The 15,714-nt window shown below is 48.9% G+C and overlaps 7 protein-coding genes across 7 annotated transcripts; 4 read left to right on the top strand and 3 right to left on the bottom strand.

Moving 5' to 3' along the window:
• Positions 1–321: 321 nt before the first annotated feature.
• Positions 322–3,189, bottom strand: FIESC28_06270 (uncharacterized protein; the record flags this gene model as incomplete). Its single annotated transcript, XM_031160414.1, has 1 exon — positions 322–3,189. The coding sequence occupies one exon, from the start codon at positions 3,187–3,189 to the stop codon at positions 322–324; it is 2,868 nt and encodes a 955-aa protein (XP_031015460.1).
• A 1,149-nt stretch (positions 3,190–4,338) lies between these two features.
• Positions 4,339–5,773, top strand: FIESC28_06271 (uncharacterized protein; the record flags this gene model as incomplete). The annotated part of the gene is made up of 7 exons (XM_031160415.1): positions 4,339–4,460; positions 4,511–4,577; positions 4,669–4,732; positions 4,785–4,930; positions 4,977–5,101; positions 5,153–5,696; positions 5,744–5,773. 7 exons carry the CDS (start codon positions 4,339–4,341, stop codon positions 5,771–5,773), a joined length of 1,098 nt encoding a protein of 365 aa, XP_031015461.1.
• Positions 5,774–6,438: 665 nt separating this feature from the next.
• FIESC28_06272 (uncharacterized protein) lies at positions 6,439–7,384 on the top strand (the record flags this gene model as incomplete). Its single annotated transcript, XM_031160416.1, has 3 exons — positions 6,439–6,647; positions 6,704–6,888; positions 6,942–7,384. 3 exons carry the CDS (start codon positions 6,439–6,441, stop codon positions 7,382–7,384), a joined length of 837 nt encoding a protein of 278 aa, XP_031015462.1.
• Positions 7,385–7,532: 148 nt separating this feature from the next.
• Positions 7,533–8,750, bottom strand: FIESC28_06273 (uncharacterized protein; the record flags this gene model as incomplete). Its single annotated transcript, XM_031160417.1, has 4 exons — positions 7,533–8,239; positions 8,296–8,378; positions 8,434–8,680; positions 8,741–8,750. 4 exons carry the CDS (start codon positions 8,748–8,750, stop codon positions 7,533–7,535), a joined length of 1,047 nt encoding a protein of 348 aa, XP_031015463.1.
• A 610-nt stretch (positions 8,751–9,360) lies between these two features.
• Positions 9,361–10,440, top strand: FIESC28_06274 (uncharacterized protein; the record flags this gene model as incomplete). Its single annotated transcript, XM_031160418.1, has 4 exons — positions 9,361–9,435; positions 9,485–9,647; positions 9,702–9,909; positions 9,957–10,440. 4 exons carry the CDS (start codon positions 9,361–9,363, stop codon positions 10,438–10,440), a joined length of 930 nt encoding a protein of 309 aa, XP_031015464.1.
• Positions 10,441–12,280: 1,840 nt separating this feature from the next.
• Positions 12,281–13,653, top strand: FIESC28_06275 (uncharacterized protein; the record flags this gene model as incomplete). Its single annotated transcript, XM_031160419.1, has 3 exons — positions 12,281–12,517; positions 12,613–12,910; positions 12,965–13,653. 3 exons carry the CDS (start codon positions 12,281–12,283, stop codon positions 13,651–13,653), a joined length of 1,224 nt encoding a protein of 407 aa, XP_031015465.1.
• A 504-nt stretch (positions 13,654–14,157) lies between these two features.
• Positions 14,158–15,478, bottom strand: FIESC28_06276 (uncharacterized protein; the record flags this gene model as incomplete). Its single annotated transcript, XM_031160420.1, has 2 exons — positions 14,158–15,035; positions 15,082–15,478. 2 exons carry the CDS (start codon positions 15,476–15,478, stop codon positions 14,158–14,160), a joined length of 1,275 nt encoding a protein of 424 aa, XP_031015466.1.
• Positions 15,479–15,714: the final 236 nt, after the last annotated feature.

Consider the following 15,714-nt stretch of genomic DNA (forward strand, 5'->3'; position numbering starts at 1 on the left):
CACATGCAAAATGTAACCACATACAATAAGCTGGTTTGCATGTGCTTTCAAAGTGAGGGACACGTCAATTGCGTTCTGCAGCCCGTATCGAGAAACAAATAGCTTTAGGCAAATTAATATACCGTTTATTGCTTCAAATGTTGTTACATTGTATTGTTTTTATATACAGATGATGCATGATAAACACCATCATATCACCGGGCTACAGCTGCACACAAGTTCTGAGCAGCCAGACAGCCAATATATCCTAATAGAGCTTCGTAAATGTAACAATGATATCTATGCCATGCCAATGCATATGCGTTCTAACTATGTGTGCTTTCAAGACATTGCTCCGGCCGTTTGTTTCTCTAATAGTATTTCTCTCTCGCTCGTTTGAGGCGGTGATGTCGTTTCTCGCTTCGTTCTCTCTGGTCCTGTTCGAATGTCGTCTATCCTCTGGTTTTGAGCATGTAACTCATCTTCGACAATGCGATGCCTCGTCTCGCTTAGGCTTTGAGGTGCTGGATCTCGCCTTGTGGCCGACTCCCAGTCCATATTCCTCTTATCTCTGGGTATTTGTCGTTCAGCTTGTGTCTCTGGAAAGAACCCTCCTTCGAATGCTGTTGGCTCGTCTGCCTTTTTGAAGGCGCCAACAGCCTCTCTAGTCAAAATCTCTCGCTCTTCTTTTGTCGCTCGCATGCACTTGATATGCTCAAAGGCAGTCTCGAGACGCAGCAGCACTTGCGTGTACATTTCTTCGTATCTCTCGTCCTTTGCCGCTCGCGAAGCCACATGCTTCATTGCAAACTTGACTGATTCTTTACACTCTTTGCTGCCCTGCCACCACTCAGACTTCGAGTTGAAGCTGGTAATCAGTGATGACAAGTCTTGATAGCGTCTTTGACCAGTATACGAGTGGATGAGGGTGGCGAAATTGTATTTGCTGTATGCCAGCTCACCCTCGCCGTTCTCTCGTGCCGCTACCTCGCACACCAGAATCGCGGCCTCGGGGTTACCCTTCTGTGTAAGCACTCGAGCGGCCTTGTTGTAGACACTGTCGTGTATTCGCTGACCTTTGGTGAGACTCTCTTGAAGCAGCTCACCCGCGTTATCGCCGGCCTCGAGTTGTGCGACTAACACCGGCACCAAAGCCCCACTGATATCATGCTTCTTGCTGTAGGCTTCATTGATGAGCCTCGATCCTGTGGACGAATGGGGGCCCTCTAAATGAATATTGGCCACGACAGCAAGTCGAAGACATCGCGACGAATCGCCAAGGCTCTTCTTAATCGCCTCTTGGTACACGCTGTAGACACCGTTCCAATCGTTTCGGAGTGCTAGAGTGTTCATGTGCTTGAATACTGCTCGCTCGTACATGGCAATTGAGTCCCCTCGTTTCTCGGGAAGGGTCTGGGCAAGTCTAAAGATATCCGCTTTTTCTCCTGGGAGAGGTTTGTGAACATCATGCAAAGCACCGTCACTCACATACTTGGTCAGGAGAGGATCTTGTATCCACGGCCTAGAGCTTTGTGCGTCCTTGAGCATGCGAACCACATCAACCCTCGACAAGCTCCAATATTTGCAGCATTTGTCGGCAATCTCGTTGAAGAAGACCTGATCCATCTCCAGTCCACCGTCCTGACAGAACTGCACCCATGCGACCAGGGCTTGAAGATTGCGTGTTCGGCCGTGCTTGTCCATGACGAAGAAAGCAAGATGTTTATTCAACATCATGCCGTGGCTATCAACAAGATCTCGGATGAATAAATCCGCCTGTGAAGGGGTATGGGATTTGCAGTAAATCTTTGTAAGCCATGAGAGCACTTTCTGAAACTGGTCTGATTCCTTTGCTTTAGGTCCAAAGGTCTGAAGCTCAGGCATGGCCTTGTCCCAGTGTCCCAGTTCTGCGTCTCGGACAATGAACCTACCGCGAAGCTTCACATCAACACCAGAGTGCTCGCATCTCATTTCGGACAGGAGGGACATTTCAGCACTTGCGGTCGCATCATCGCCAGCGTCAAGAGCAATAAGGATAAAACGGCGCCTGACTGCATACTGTGCAGACGCTGAGAAGATATCGTTGTCATAAAGCCCACTTTCTTCAAGTAGTCTGTAAATGTTCTGTACTTCGGTGAAATCCTTCGACTTCCTCCAGCTGTGCATCAATAATCGAGTGAGCCATTCTCTGTCATTCTTGGTCTTGGTCGTATGTGGCTGGAACCTCGATAGACTCCTTATGAAATGGCGAACGCCCTCTACATCGGGGTTCCGTTTCAAAGTGTCGAAGAATGGTACAGCAAGTAGACAGGGGTCTTGACAAACAGGACGAACTGCCTCCAGGATGGAAGGAATACTTTCATACTCCTGTGAAGTCGCAACAGACTGAAGGAGACGTATACCTCTTGACAGAATTTCCTGAGGCTCCTCAACCTTCCCTGAGGACAATTCTCGAAGTAAACCAATGGCTTTCCTCTCTTTCTCGGCACGAAGATTACTTGATGAGTCCAAGGCCTCCAAATCTGTGACAATGGCGTCTAATTGCAATAAAGATATCGACTGTCCGTCCAAAGTCTCATCGGCTGGCTGGGATATTGTTGCGTTGGTACGATGAAGCGATTCTGGGGTATCTGATTCCGTGTTCGGTCTGGTGGTCGTTGTTGGGGTCCTTGGTTTCTGACTTCGTGACTGCAGCGTTGACAGCTTGACATCCGAGGAAAGTCTGATATGATGGCTACTTTGCGTAAACGGACTGGTCTCTGATATTCGTGATAATTCCCTTCGAGCCGTATCCCACTCGTCCCATCTTCTCTGGCTTGTTTGAGATGTGTTTGAGTCGCCATCCCCCGGTAATGTCGTCTCAAAGTTCTCTATCGATATAATCTCTTTCGGTCGCGATAATTCATTCTCTAATGAATCAATTCGCTGTCGACGGCGGCGTAGAGGATTGTTGGTGGGGGCGTGGGAGAAATCGTGGGCAATCTCAATCGGAAATTCTCGTCTACTGCTGTAGCTTTCCGCCAACGCAGTCGAGTTGCGGTTCACTCGCGCAGTGTGAAGTTTCTTGGCATTGTCGAGAGCAGCCCGGGCAATATTGAGGCGTCGTCGTCGTTCTTCAGCCAGAAGAATGACCGAAAAGGACGTGGTTAGGAGGACACCACGGAGAGCGTGAACGACAGCCCTGGGAGGGGCGGGACTTGGAGAGGCCATCTAGGCGGCCGTCATCTTGGTTCGGACCAATTTTGTCCAGATCTGGTCACTTGAGCTTGTCTTTTGAGGCTCAATTTGTCGTCTCGAAATGTCGCTCGCGGTATCGGTAGTGGTGTGATGCACAGATTCTAAGCCAATTGAAGTGAGATTGAAAATGGAGGGTGGTACGTACCGACTCGACCCAGGGATCGGAAGTTCGGTCCAATGAGAGCAAACTATAAAATTCCTGACGAACGGGCGCTTCTTTTCCATTTTCTGGGGTAGCCCCAGGGTAAGTGACATTCAACCTCATATATCATTATACGTCTAATGACTGATATCATGTCTTTGAGGTGATAGTTGTATATGTTGCTACAAGCTAATAAACTAGTATGTTCGAAGCTCATTTCTGTTATTTGCAGCTAATCGAGTCATTGAGGTCTTGTAAAATCCTTGAACATAGTGGCATGTATCTATGCATGTCCGTCATAATTACCACAAGACACCACCAAATATTCGATCGGCGTTAACAATGAACAAGATTTCGAGCCTATCAGGGACGTAAAAGTCCGTTAAACCCGATGCCATACCCATCGTGGTGCTCATACTAACACTAAAAGGTAGAGTGGTTTGTCCTTGTTGGAGAACTCCTCGATCATGCTCCATCAGCCAATAGACTACAGGAATCTTCCTGTTATTTGAATCGTCTTAACTCCGATGGTAGCAATAAACTCCAATTGACAAATTAGAATGAGCATACCTACCAGTAGTTCTATGCGGAATCCGAGACCTGCATCGGAATCCAGAAGGACCGTTCCACAATGGCATTAGATGCATATCTTGGGTAGAAGCTGTCTACCTTAGGTAGGTGTCATGATAGGTAGTCTGATACTGGACGAGAAGTATATAAACAGTGAATCATGGCCTATGCATATTCCTCTTTCGTGGTTATGATGTGGTGAATCATTGACTTTGTACCTACCTCTGTTGCTGCCACTGCCACTGCCATTGTCGCTGTCACTGTCGCTGGTAAAGTAGAGTCGTCCTTCGGCCAACCTAACCTCCTGCCTTTTGTTTCTCTTTCATCACGCTCTGCCACCGTTCATTTCTAACCAAACCATCATCCCTCCCTATCAACAACACCTTCAAGAAATACGACTACTGACCACGATGGCTCTCCCTGCCGCCCCGCCTCCCAAGAGCCCTCTGGGTCGATACCGCTTGCTATCACCTACAGCTTCTATGTGGGTTTCTCCTATCTGTCTTGGAACAATGAACTTTGGAAACGCTTGGTAAGACAGCAACCGTGGACTCTGCATACTCTCGCTCAAACACGATGTAGGAAAGAATTAATGGGCGAATGCAACCAATCTACCGCCGAGTCCATCATGGACTTTTACTACGAACAAGTATGACTTACATATTGTCCAATGATGGAAGCATGTGTCGCTAACCTTGAGTAAGGGTGGGAACTTCATTGATTCTGCAAACAATTACCAGTTTCAAGAGACGGAGAAATGGGTGGGAGAGTGGATGGCGAAACGTGGAAACCGTGATGAGATGGGTTTGTTACTGCCACACATTCCTTGGATGACATGATACTGAGTCTCTTCCAGTCATTGCGACCAAGTACACCACCAACTTTCGAGCTGGCCCTGGTAGTCCCAACATCTTGGTAAACTTCTGTGGAAACGGCACAAAAAGTCTAAGAACTTCGATTGAATCCAGTCTCAAGAACCTGCAGACCGACTACATCGACCTGGTATGCTTCCCACTCGTCTGGAAGATATTCGCTAACCCTGCCGAAGCTCTACGTTCACTGGTACGATGGAAGCACCACGATTCAGGAGCTGATGCAGTCTCTCAACCAACTTGTACAGTCCGGGAAAGTTCTTCATCTTGGAATCAGTGATACTCCCGCTTGGATTGTGAGGTGAGTCAAAACCCTTAACCAATCCCGAGAACGTGGCTGACAGTTCCATAGCAAGGCAAACGAGTACGCTCGCTGCAATGGACTTCGCCAGTTCTCTGTTTACCAGGGCCGTTGGTCCGCAGCTTCGCGCGATTTTGAACGAGACATCATTCCCATGTGTCGAGCTGAAGGCATGGGAATTGCCCCTTGGGGGTCTCTTGGTGGCGGCAAGTTCAAGAGTGAAGAGCAGCGAAATGCTCAAGAAGGACGAAGGGTAGAGGCCAGCGACCAGGAGGTCAGAACCAGTCGAGTGTTGGAGTCGATCGCTAACCGTAAGAACACACTCATCACCAGCGTCGCACTGGCATATGTCATGCACAAGACCTCTTATGTCTTTCCCATCATCGGTGGTCGAAAGGTGGACCATCTCAAGGCCAATATTATGGCGCTCACCTTGCAGCTTACCCAAGAAGATATCCAGGAAATTGATAATTCTGTGCGATTTGATCCTGGCTTCCCCCATGACTTTCTCTATCGTGGAGGGCAGTCGACTGGGGGTCCAGATGTTTGGCTGCTCCAGATGGGGGGCACAATTGACCATGTTCAGCCGTCAAAGGTGAGTTCGTTTGCAATTACATCTTCATATCTTCTAACTAATTCAAGCCTGTCTCTCCCATGAAACGGGGCGAATAGGGTGCCCGTCTCAATGCGAATTTTTGGCGATGGCTGCCAGCTCGGTCTAGGCCGCAGTATCACCCACAATGGCAGGAATTGGGTTGGAAGGAAAGAATAGGTGCTATTGTCATGCCTTCCTACCATTGTTAAAGCATGATATCCTTTTGTGGGTCTGGCAGTGAACTACATGGACTCAGAGACAGATGTTTGCTTGGAAGGTTGGTTGGGTTACGAAGACAGAGATTCCAGTGGCTTTTTGGCAGAACAATTGCTTCATCCTTTTGCTTCCAGATGATTAGCTTTATAGTACATTCAATTATTATCGGTTGCATTGACGTCGGAGCTGTGAAACATGAGAAATGCAGAAGGTGAACATCATCAGTACCTAACAATGACTCTTTCAAGTAAGTACTGGCCAATATCATGATTTCTATCAATGACAGTGAATCAGACTGAACAGTACCTTCTCAGATGGCAGGTGCCTTTAGGTTGCCGCAGTCGCACCTTCCAGTTTCTATCGGTTGCTTGATGTGCTCCTTCCCATGGAGTTGAAAATGACGGTCTCTCGTTTCCACTACAACAAACTTTCAAATGCTGTCACATAATTGCTCGAAGACTTCAGCAAGTCTCACAATGAATTGTCTTGTATTCCAATTGCTTATAGTGCTCTTGTGCTGGTAAAGATGGAATTGACCGAGAACATTACACGGCACCGGTTGCTGCTACAAAGCCTTGAGGCCGCAATACTCGACAATTTCGATAGGGATGATGTTTCCTCACCCAAAAACGACAACACTCGCATGAGCCCTGACAGATCTTGCCTTTCACAAGACATCAATGAGGAAATAGAGATTCCAGAGTCATGGATAGGCGAGTTTGCCCGTGTTAAGCTGTAAGTTCGCAATCGAAAAAACCTCACCAATCCTATTAATTGACTTTACCTAACAGCATACCTGAGACGCCGCAAAAGAAGATTAAACAAAAACGACCCAGAGACTCGAGCCAACCAGTTGAAATAGAAGACCAAGACGTCCAAGTGCGGATACCCCTGAGGTCAGAACGAAGACACAAAAAGCGACGAACAGAGTCAATTCGCTCCACCCAAGGAACAGACCACTCAGGAAACTTGCCAGGTACAGTATAACTTTGCATATTTGTTTCATCAGAAATACTCATATTCAAGCAGGGGACACATCTGTCGCACACGAGTGGATATCTGATGAGAGTCCTCCGCCAGAACCACCAAGTCCTGAAGAACGAGCTGTTACAAAACTGAGACCTGTACCTCGAGGAGCTCCGAGAAGCATTGAAACGAAGGGACCATATATGATCAGAAAGGGTGTTCGTATTCAAAGTTATAGGATGCCTGGCCCTGTGCCATGGCCGCGCACCCCTCTCTCGAACAGCCTCGAGTACCAATGTCGCGACGGATTTAACGAAAAGGAGGCATCGCTAGGACAGCCCAAGCCCATGGTCACCCGAAGGCACAGTGTTAATCATCAAGAAATGGCATTCCGAAATAATAGGCCACATCTACTAAGGAGCCCATCGTTGGGAATCGCGAATCTACTACAGGATTTTGGAGTCCTCTTGCCTACAGGACATGTTGATGGCGATCATTCCAAATAACCTTTCACAATGTTTCATGTCCGTTTATGACAAGGGTATATTAATGTAACCTTTTTGAAGCGTAAACAGTACATAGAAATATACAAATCGAGAAGCCCGCAACCACCAGAACGCCTTGGGGAGAACATGAATCTATTGCACGCTCCGTCTATTTGGCTCCCTTACCCTTGGCTTCATTCTCACCAAGCTCACGAATCAATACTGATGTCTGGCCAGCACCGTTGTAATCCTCTTGACCAGTCTCGAAGCCCGGGCACACACCCACAGCCAGATACTTGCCGTCACTTGAGAATGCAAGCGCAGCCACGCTGTTGGGGAACTTCTGGTATTGCTTAAGTCGTCGCTTAGCCTCGGCGTCCCATAGAGCAGCGGTTCCATCGCCACCTCCTGAAGCAAATGTTCCATGGACAGGGTGGAAGGCTAGGGCGTTCACAGGGTAGACAATATCTCCGTCGCCATCTGGCGCCGCTTGGCGATGGCACTTGAAAGCATACTTTCGAGCCTGTGACTCGGGCGTGTCCTCAAACCATTCAACGGCAACTCGGCCCTCGATACTGCTGGTGGCGTATCCAGCATCGTTAGGCATGCAGGAAACTGCGCGGGTGAGATATCGGAGGGATGATTCACGCTGTTGCCAAGGCTGAAGATCGGATGAGCCTGTAGCGAACAGGTCGACAATGGTCTTCAAGTCATAAATGTTGATAACACGACCCGCCATAGCGACCACAATCTTTGTGGGGCTCGCAGCCAATGCATGAGGTTTGCCGGGAAGGGAGACCCTTATGGGGGTACTCGAGGGGTCATTCAGGTTGTGAAGGTTCAAGCTGCAATCCCAAGATGCAGAAACCAGAACGGCTAGATTGGTGTCAGTATGAGTCAATCGTAGCGGTATCGGGGATCTGAGAACTTACAATATGTAGGGCTGTAAGCTATAGATCGCACTGGCGCAGCATGCTTGCTCAACAAAGTCTTTTCTCCAGTTGTCAAGTCAATTCTAGTCACTGGTGTCAGTACAATTCATCCAGGCGCATATATCGGCATTCACTGACTTGTTGACGGCCCAGTCCAGGCCAGCGGTAAAAGCTTCATTGTCGTTGGCGCCGAAACAAACGTCCAGAACAGGCGCTCGGTGCTCGTATGTGTTGACAAGAGTCGTCTCACCAGCTCCGCCTGCAATGTCGTAGCAGTACACCTTCTTGTCCCATGATGAGACAAGGAGCTTGGTTCCAGAGTTTGGCGCAAACGCGATCGACGACACCGCGTCGGTGGGAGGCGGCGAAAGTTCGTATTGAGTTGCTAAAATGTGGTCAGCAAACTATTGCGATTCAATTGCAGTAACTGCCGGGCCTAACTTACCAGGAGCCATTGTTATGGATGCTCTTGCCAACAGAAGTAGGTGAAGTTGTTTACCTTTGGTTCAGTCACGTGTGGAGCTCTCTGCCATCATGGCAAGAAAGCCAGTCATGGGCAACGGGCGACTCGAAGCAACTGGGCGGCGTTTTGCCGGATTTTTCAGGTACCGCCTAACAACGAGCCACACCCCGCCGTCGGGGGTGTCAGAAGAATTGGCCGCCCAGAACCAAGGTGACAAAATAAGATGGTCGCTTTGCTCGAGTCTAAACCCAACTTTAGGTTACTTTATTCTAACACTCTTATTCTTAGAGACCAGGATTTCTGTTACCCACCCGCCCGCCACAACCCCACCATCATCAACTGCACTGTAAAATGTCAAAATTATGACTCTTCCCCTCTACATCCACTGTTGACGTGACGATTTACGATTTGATCACGAGGGTTTTTTGTTCTCAAACTTTCGGTTTTGTTATTACGTGAACAGAAACTTACCAACAGTTTTTTCCGACCATTATTTAAGAACGATTTCCGGCGCGCGACAGCACTCAAAATCGAAACCCCCACCTCTTCTCGAGACCCCGACCGAATACCTTTACTTGAACAGCCTCGAAAATACCGCCAAAATGTCGCTAAGCTGCCGTTTTTACGAGGAGAAGTACCCGGAGATCGATAGCTTTGTCATGGTCAATGTCAAGCAGGTCAGTAGCAGTCTGATCTGTGCGGAAACCTTGGTCTGACCGATACCAGATCGCCGAGATGGGTGCCTACGTTAAGCTTCTAGAGTACGACGACATCGACGGCATGATCTTGCTCTCTGAGCTTTCCCGAAGACGTATCCGATCTATTCAGAAGCTCATCCGAGTCGGTCGCAATGAGGTCGTCGTGGTACTCCGTGTGGACAAAGAGAAGGGTTAGCAACTATTATTATCAAGACACCTTTGGGCACCATATTGATTTCAGGCAGGTTACATCGATCTTTCCAAGCGACGAGTGTCTCCCGAGGATATCGTGAAGTGTGAGGAGCGATACAACAAGAGCAAGATGGTTCACTCCGTCATGGTACATCTCGCCAAGGCCACCGAGAAGCCCCTCGAGGAACTATACCAAGCTATCGCTTGGCCCCTGAACAAGAAGTTCGGTCACGCTCTTGATGCTTTCAAGCTCTCCATCACGTCAGTTCATTAAACCGAGTGAGAACGCACGTGCTAACTTGAACAAGCAACCCCGAGGTTTGGAACGACATCACCTTCCCCGACGAGGTCACTGCCCAGGAGCTCAAGACCTACATCAGCAAGCGACTCACACCCCAGCCCACCAAGATCCGAGCCGATGTCGAGGTCACCTGCTTCGGTTACGAGGGAATCGATGCTGTCAAGACCGCTCTTCGCACAGCTGAGGCCAAGAACACTGAGGAAACCCAGGTCAAGGTCAAGCTTGTGTCTCCTCCTCTCTACGTTCTCACCAGCACATGCTTGGATAAGGCTGTCGGTATCGCCGGCTTGCAAGAGGCCATTGTCGAGATCCGCAACAGCATTGAATCTGCAGGCGGCCACTTGACAGTTAAGATGGAGCCCAAGGCTGTCACCGAGAGCGATGACGCCGAGCTACAGGCCCTGATGGAGAAGCGCGAACGCGAGAACGCCGAAGTCAGCGGCGATGAGAGTATGAGCGACAGCGACGAGAACATCGCTGAAACCGTCTAGTCTGCGGAATTTGTGGCCAGGCAAAAGCGTGCGGCGGCGAAAGCGGCAGGACAGTAAAAGGGTGTATGTAATAGAAGGGAAAGGATATCCCGGATAGCAAAAGCATCACAATCCAGACTTTATGTAGTTCTTCCAACATGTGGAAGGGGGCGTCTGAAAAAAGGCGTTGTTAACGAACATTGTATTTGATTATTTCACACTTGACTTGGGGCATGGTTCATGCGATGTCGTAACTTTGGCCACCGAGAGCCTGAGAGACGAAATTTGGACATTTTATGGCGCCGTAGAGTAGCATTTAGGCGACTTTGTTTTCGCCTGTGACACTTAGAGGACATTCGTTCTGCGACCCAGGGTAAAAGAAGTGGAAGAAGCATTGTGATATAGGTAGTTACGGTATGGAAGCATTGCTTTCTGCTGTTTAGCGGGCCGGCGGAACTAGCCGGGGTCAGCTTAGACTCAATGGAATTTGTATACTTAGACTATGCATCTCTTCAACCAGAACCAGCAATAGACGACGTTCTGACCCATGAACCATGGTATCAATTGACAGCACTCAGCAATAGAAAAGGACATATACAATGGCTCTTGGCTCGATATGGGCACGCCTCAGAGGCAATGGCCAACCCAGTCTGGCCCGATCAACAGCATTAAGAGTCTTTGGTTTCGCAACTTGGATCCCGGTCATCGCCATGTTTAACCTGCACGTTGCCGAACTGACCTTTGTGGACGGCGCATCTATGTATCCTCTGATAAACGACGACAAAGACTCAACTCTACGGCGAGATGTGATCCTCAACTGGAAATGGTCACCCCAGGAGAACTTGGAGAGGGGCATGGTGGTGACATTACGGTAGGAGAAGCCCTCTTTCCACAACTAGAAAAAGTAATTTATGAGAGTTAACATGGAAGCTATCGAAGGAGCCCACTGCATCCCGAGACAATCGCAGTCAAACGTGTGGTGGCGCTGGAGAACGATGTAATCAAGACCAAGGCACCTCACCCGTTGCCAACTGTGCGAGTGCCGCAGGGCCACGTATGGGTGGAAGGAGACGGACCTCCGGGATCAAGTCTTGACAGCAACACTTATGGTCCAGTTTCGAAGCAGTTGATCACGGGTCGGGTTACACATGTTGTATATCCATTTCGCAAGTTTGGGGCGCTTCCATGGCGTGAGCATAAACGGGCATTGGTAGAATGATGGCAGTTGATGATGTACTATATGTATGAAAAATTATGGAAACGCGAACAACAAAAGCAAAAGTTATCAAATATTGGACTGAAGCATATATAACCACACGTCAGAAGTTTTGCCAAGAAAGTCCAAGCAGTTCAGCTCATAAACGACCTCACTGACGTTAGTTGTGGTTGAGAGTCCATAATGACATCGAGATAAGATAAGACGACCTTTAGTGTTGCCCGCCTTTTTGCAAGAAATTCTTTCATCCATTAAAGCTGAGTGACGTTGATGGGCGCTGTAATTCAACACCGACCCCTGATCGGCCACTAAGAAACCGCTGAGCAAAGCCCGCTAGTTACTTACAGCCGCAATTCGCGATTAGCCTGGTAAAAGCCGGCCAAGGCCCTCAAAATTCTTGACATATCAAAAACGACATCGTTCATACTTTCTTATCTCTCCTTGCGACCCTGCGACGTCCGTCCGCTCCCCTCTACGGATCATCGCGACAGAGCGATCCCTTTTAATACACCCTTCACTCTTTCTTGGGATCCTCTTTTTCTTCCTCACACCTTCCGAGCAATTCCGCCTTAGGTTGTAACTGGTTGGGGTTCGACAGCGTTTTTTCCCTCCGATTCGATTCGACTCGAGACTTCGACCCCGGATATGCCCTTGGGTCTTCAGCAACAAGATTCTGATCTCGCCTTCGCCCAATCGACGACGACGAGCGGCGGATCGACGACAGCGGCTAGCGATTTTGCGCAGTCTCCCGAGCATCGTCATGCTGCTTGGACGGGACGTCGCTTGGACAGTAGTAGAAGCAGCGCCAGTCTCGCAAAGGAACAGAACATGGCCGCACAAGATGTAGATGTCGAAGCCGAGGGGCGACCGCCGTATCTCCATGTACGTTCTAACCACCAGGGTGCCATGAGTTGCACCACCAAGCGTTTCCGGCCTATTCGTCTTCGAAGTGCGCTAACATGGGACTTGAACGACAGGCCATGATTGCGGGTGGTATTGGAGGATCTACCGGCGACTTGCTCATGCACTCACTCGATACTGTCAAGACGAGACAACAGGGCGACCCTCACGTTCCCTCAAAATACACATCTTTGGGACAGTCTTACTACACCATATGGAGACAAGAGGGTATAAGACGGGGTCTTTATGGAGGATGGCTTCCTGCTCTTGGAGGTTCATTTCCTGGAACAGTCATGTTCTTCGGTACATATGAATGGAGCAAACGATTCTTAATCGACCATGGTGTGCAACAGCATGTGTCATATCTAGCAGCAGGTACGGCACCTATCGTGTCCAAAAGCGCCCACGGATACTAACAAGTTCAAATAGGTTTCCTTGGAGATCTCGCTGCATCCATTGTTTACGTTCCGTCAGAAGTCCTCAAAACACGTCTGCAACTTCAAGGACGTTACAACAACCCCCATTTCGTCTCAGGATACAACTACCGCGGTACTGTGGACGCTGCCCGCACCATTGTGCGCTTAGAAGGAGCCCCTGCTCTGTTTTACGGCTACAAGGCTACCCTCTACCGTGATCTGCCTTTCTCTGCTCTTCAATTCATGTTCTGGGAGCAATTCACCACTTGGGCTCGCAAGTACAAGCAAAGTCGCGAAATCGGCGCTTCCCTCGAGCTCCTCACAGGCGCGGCAGCTGGTGGTCTTGCTGGTGTTATTACTTGCCCTCTCGATGTCGTCAAGACGCGGCTTCAGACACAGATCAGCTCTCCCACAGAACCTCGGGCCTCTAAGGACCACCATGCTACATCACAAGTCCGACACATTTCAACCTCGTCTCCCAGCACACACCGACCACGACCTGGCGCTGTTCCCCTCGATACCTCTTCTGTCTTCACCGGCTTGCGCATGATTTACCGTACAGAAGGCATCGCAGGATGGTTCCGTGGTGTCGGCCCCCGTGGTGTCTGGACCTTCATCCAGAGCGGCTGCATGCTGTTCCTGTACCAACGACTTCTCCGCCAGCTCGAGCTTCTTGCACCCACCGAGCTAAAGGAAATGTAAAAATCTCCACACATACTTCACATACACGTTGTTCTCAACCTTGTAGTTACCTCATTTTATGATTTTCAAACCCATTTTTTCATGCGCTGTCACAAAAAGCATCCTCCCCGCTTCACCCACCCTCTGTATAACGCGTTAGAGAAGCGGACGATATGAGATGAATTGCAATGGCCATATATGTACAGATAGAGAGAGACGTTTAAGGCTAAGGACGGCCATCATTACTGGGCGTTGGGAATAGAAGGAAATGACTGATTAGATACATCAGAACATGGATAGAATAGAGAGCATGATGAATAGAGGCTCTCATTTGACTTTGCCAATACGCAATTGAATTTCATTGTTCGATAACTGCAGAGCCAGGGGTATTAACAGCCAACGCCAACGCTAAGAGAGTAATTATAAACAGAACGTGATCAAAGCAAGTACGTCGAGTATTCGAACAGCACCAAAACTTGTGATTGATTCCCCATAGAAGTCACAGAGATGAATACGTCCAAAAGATCAAGCATCTGGATCGCTATCCTCGATGCGAGGCAGCTCCTCAAAGTCCGTGATGCGAGTACGCAGCTCGTCACGAGCAAGACATGCCACAAGAGCAATTGTCAAGGCGTTCCAAATACTTTGGTGTTCGTCAGAAAAGTCGACCTGAACATGAAAGCTGACATATGAGTCTGGCCCTTGGAATGAGTCTGTTGTGAGGGCAAGAACTGAGGTGTTGATTATGAAAAGGCCATATACCACAGGGGGATGGCGAGTGTAACTGTGCTTGGAAGGCGTCTCTGGCTCAGCAGTTGAATATGGCGATTGGGAGCGTGGAGGTGGGGTGACCTTTGGGATACTTGTGATGTTGAAGATTTTCGTAGTAGCTGAGATACTGGGACTCTCAAGCCCAGGTTCGACTTTGATACCGTGACATTCAGTCCTCATGGAGATCTTCTCAGAAAGGGAATGAGAACTACCTCTGCTCTCAGCAGGTGTAAGCCATCTCGCGCGTGATGGGGACTCGTCATTATCTGACTCGATTTTGATTGTTGGCTCTGCTCTGATCTTAGGCGATTTGAAGATTCTGGGTTTAACAACATCCCAGAAGTGCGGGCTCCTGTCCTCGCGAAGAAATTCTCTCTGTAGCTTCGCTAGCAATCTCATGCGTTTTTGGATGTACTCTATGATTTCATCTTCTGGCTTGGTGGTGTCGATAACTTCAGTCACGATGTTCGGAACGATGCGGAGATGCATGTATCCGCCATCCTGTGCTGCCCAGTTCAGATATCTGTCGAGCTCTCGCTTGATGTTTTTCGGTGCTCTTTTCCGGTGGCCACTCTGACAGGTGGCTCTGGTCTTTGAGGTAAGATCGACGAGTCGAGTCAGGCATTGTGTTGCTAATAGTAGTAAGCCATAGGTCTTCGAGGTCAGCGATGAGCTTACCTGCGAAGTTCTTGCCGTGGGCATAAATAATAGGAGGAAAATCCTTCGAAGTGCGGAATATTGTTTCTGAGATAGGAATACCGCGAAGATCTACATCCCATGTTGTAGGCAACATCGGTAAATCCTGTCGCATGAACAGTATCTCAAAGAGTCGCTCTTCGGCAGGAGCCCAGCTGCTGGCGCCAGGATACCGCTTCTTTTCTTGCTTCATTTCCTCCTCCATATCGGTGATATAGACATCGCCTTCTTCGTCCGACTCATACGACAGAAAGCTGAGATGAGCATCTTGGTCGGACTTGGACACTTCGCCAGTATCTTCATCGTCGTCGGCTTTGTCATGGTGCGAGAGCCGAGTCCGCGACCTCAAAGGGCTGGTTGTGTTTTCTGAATCTGGCATTTATGCTATTATACCGGCATAGAAGCGGGAATAGAGTCTCTCGTTTGATTTTCGGCATTTATTGGGGAGAAAAAGAGTTCCGGTTGCTAAGGGAAAGCTGTCGCACTGAGAGTAAGTGTTGGACAAATGAGTTGAGCGAGTGTCACTTGCTAGCCACTTGACGGGTTCTAGCTCGGTATAAAGAATTTAGGCACTTGATATTTGCTTTCGACTCTTCTATTGTGCTTATGAAGCAT

The sequence above is a fragment of the Fusarium coffeatum genome (assembly GCF_003316985.1).
Source record: "Fusarium coffeatum strain FIESC_28 chromosome Unknown BRIP53273_contig_136, whole genome shotgun sequence".
NCBI lineage: Eukaryota > Fungi > Ascomycota > Sordariomycetes > Hypocreales > Nectriaceae > Fusarium > Fusarium coffeatum.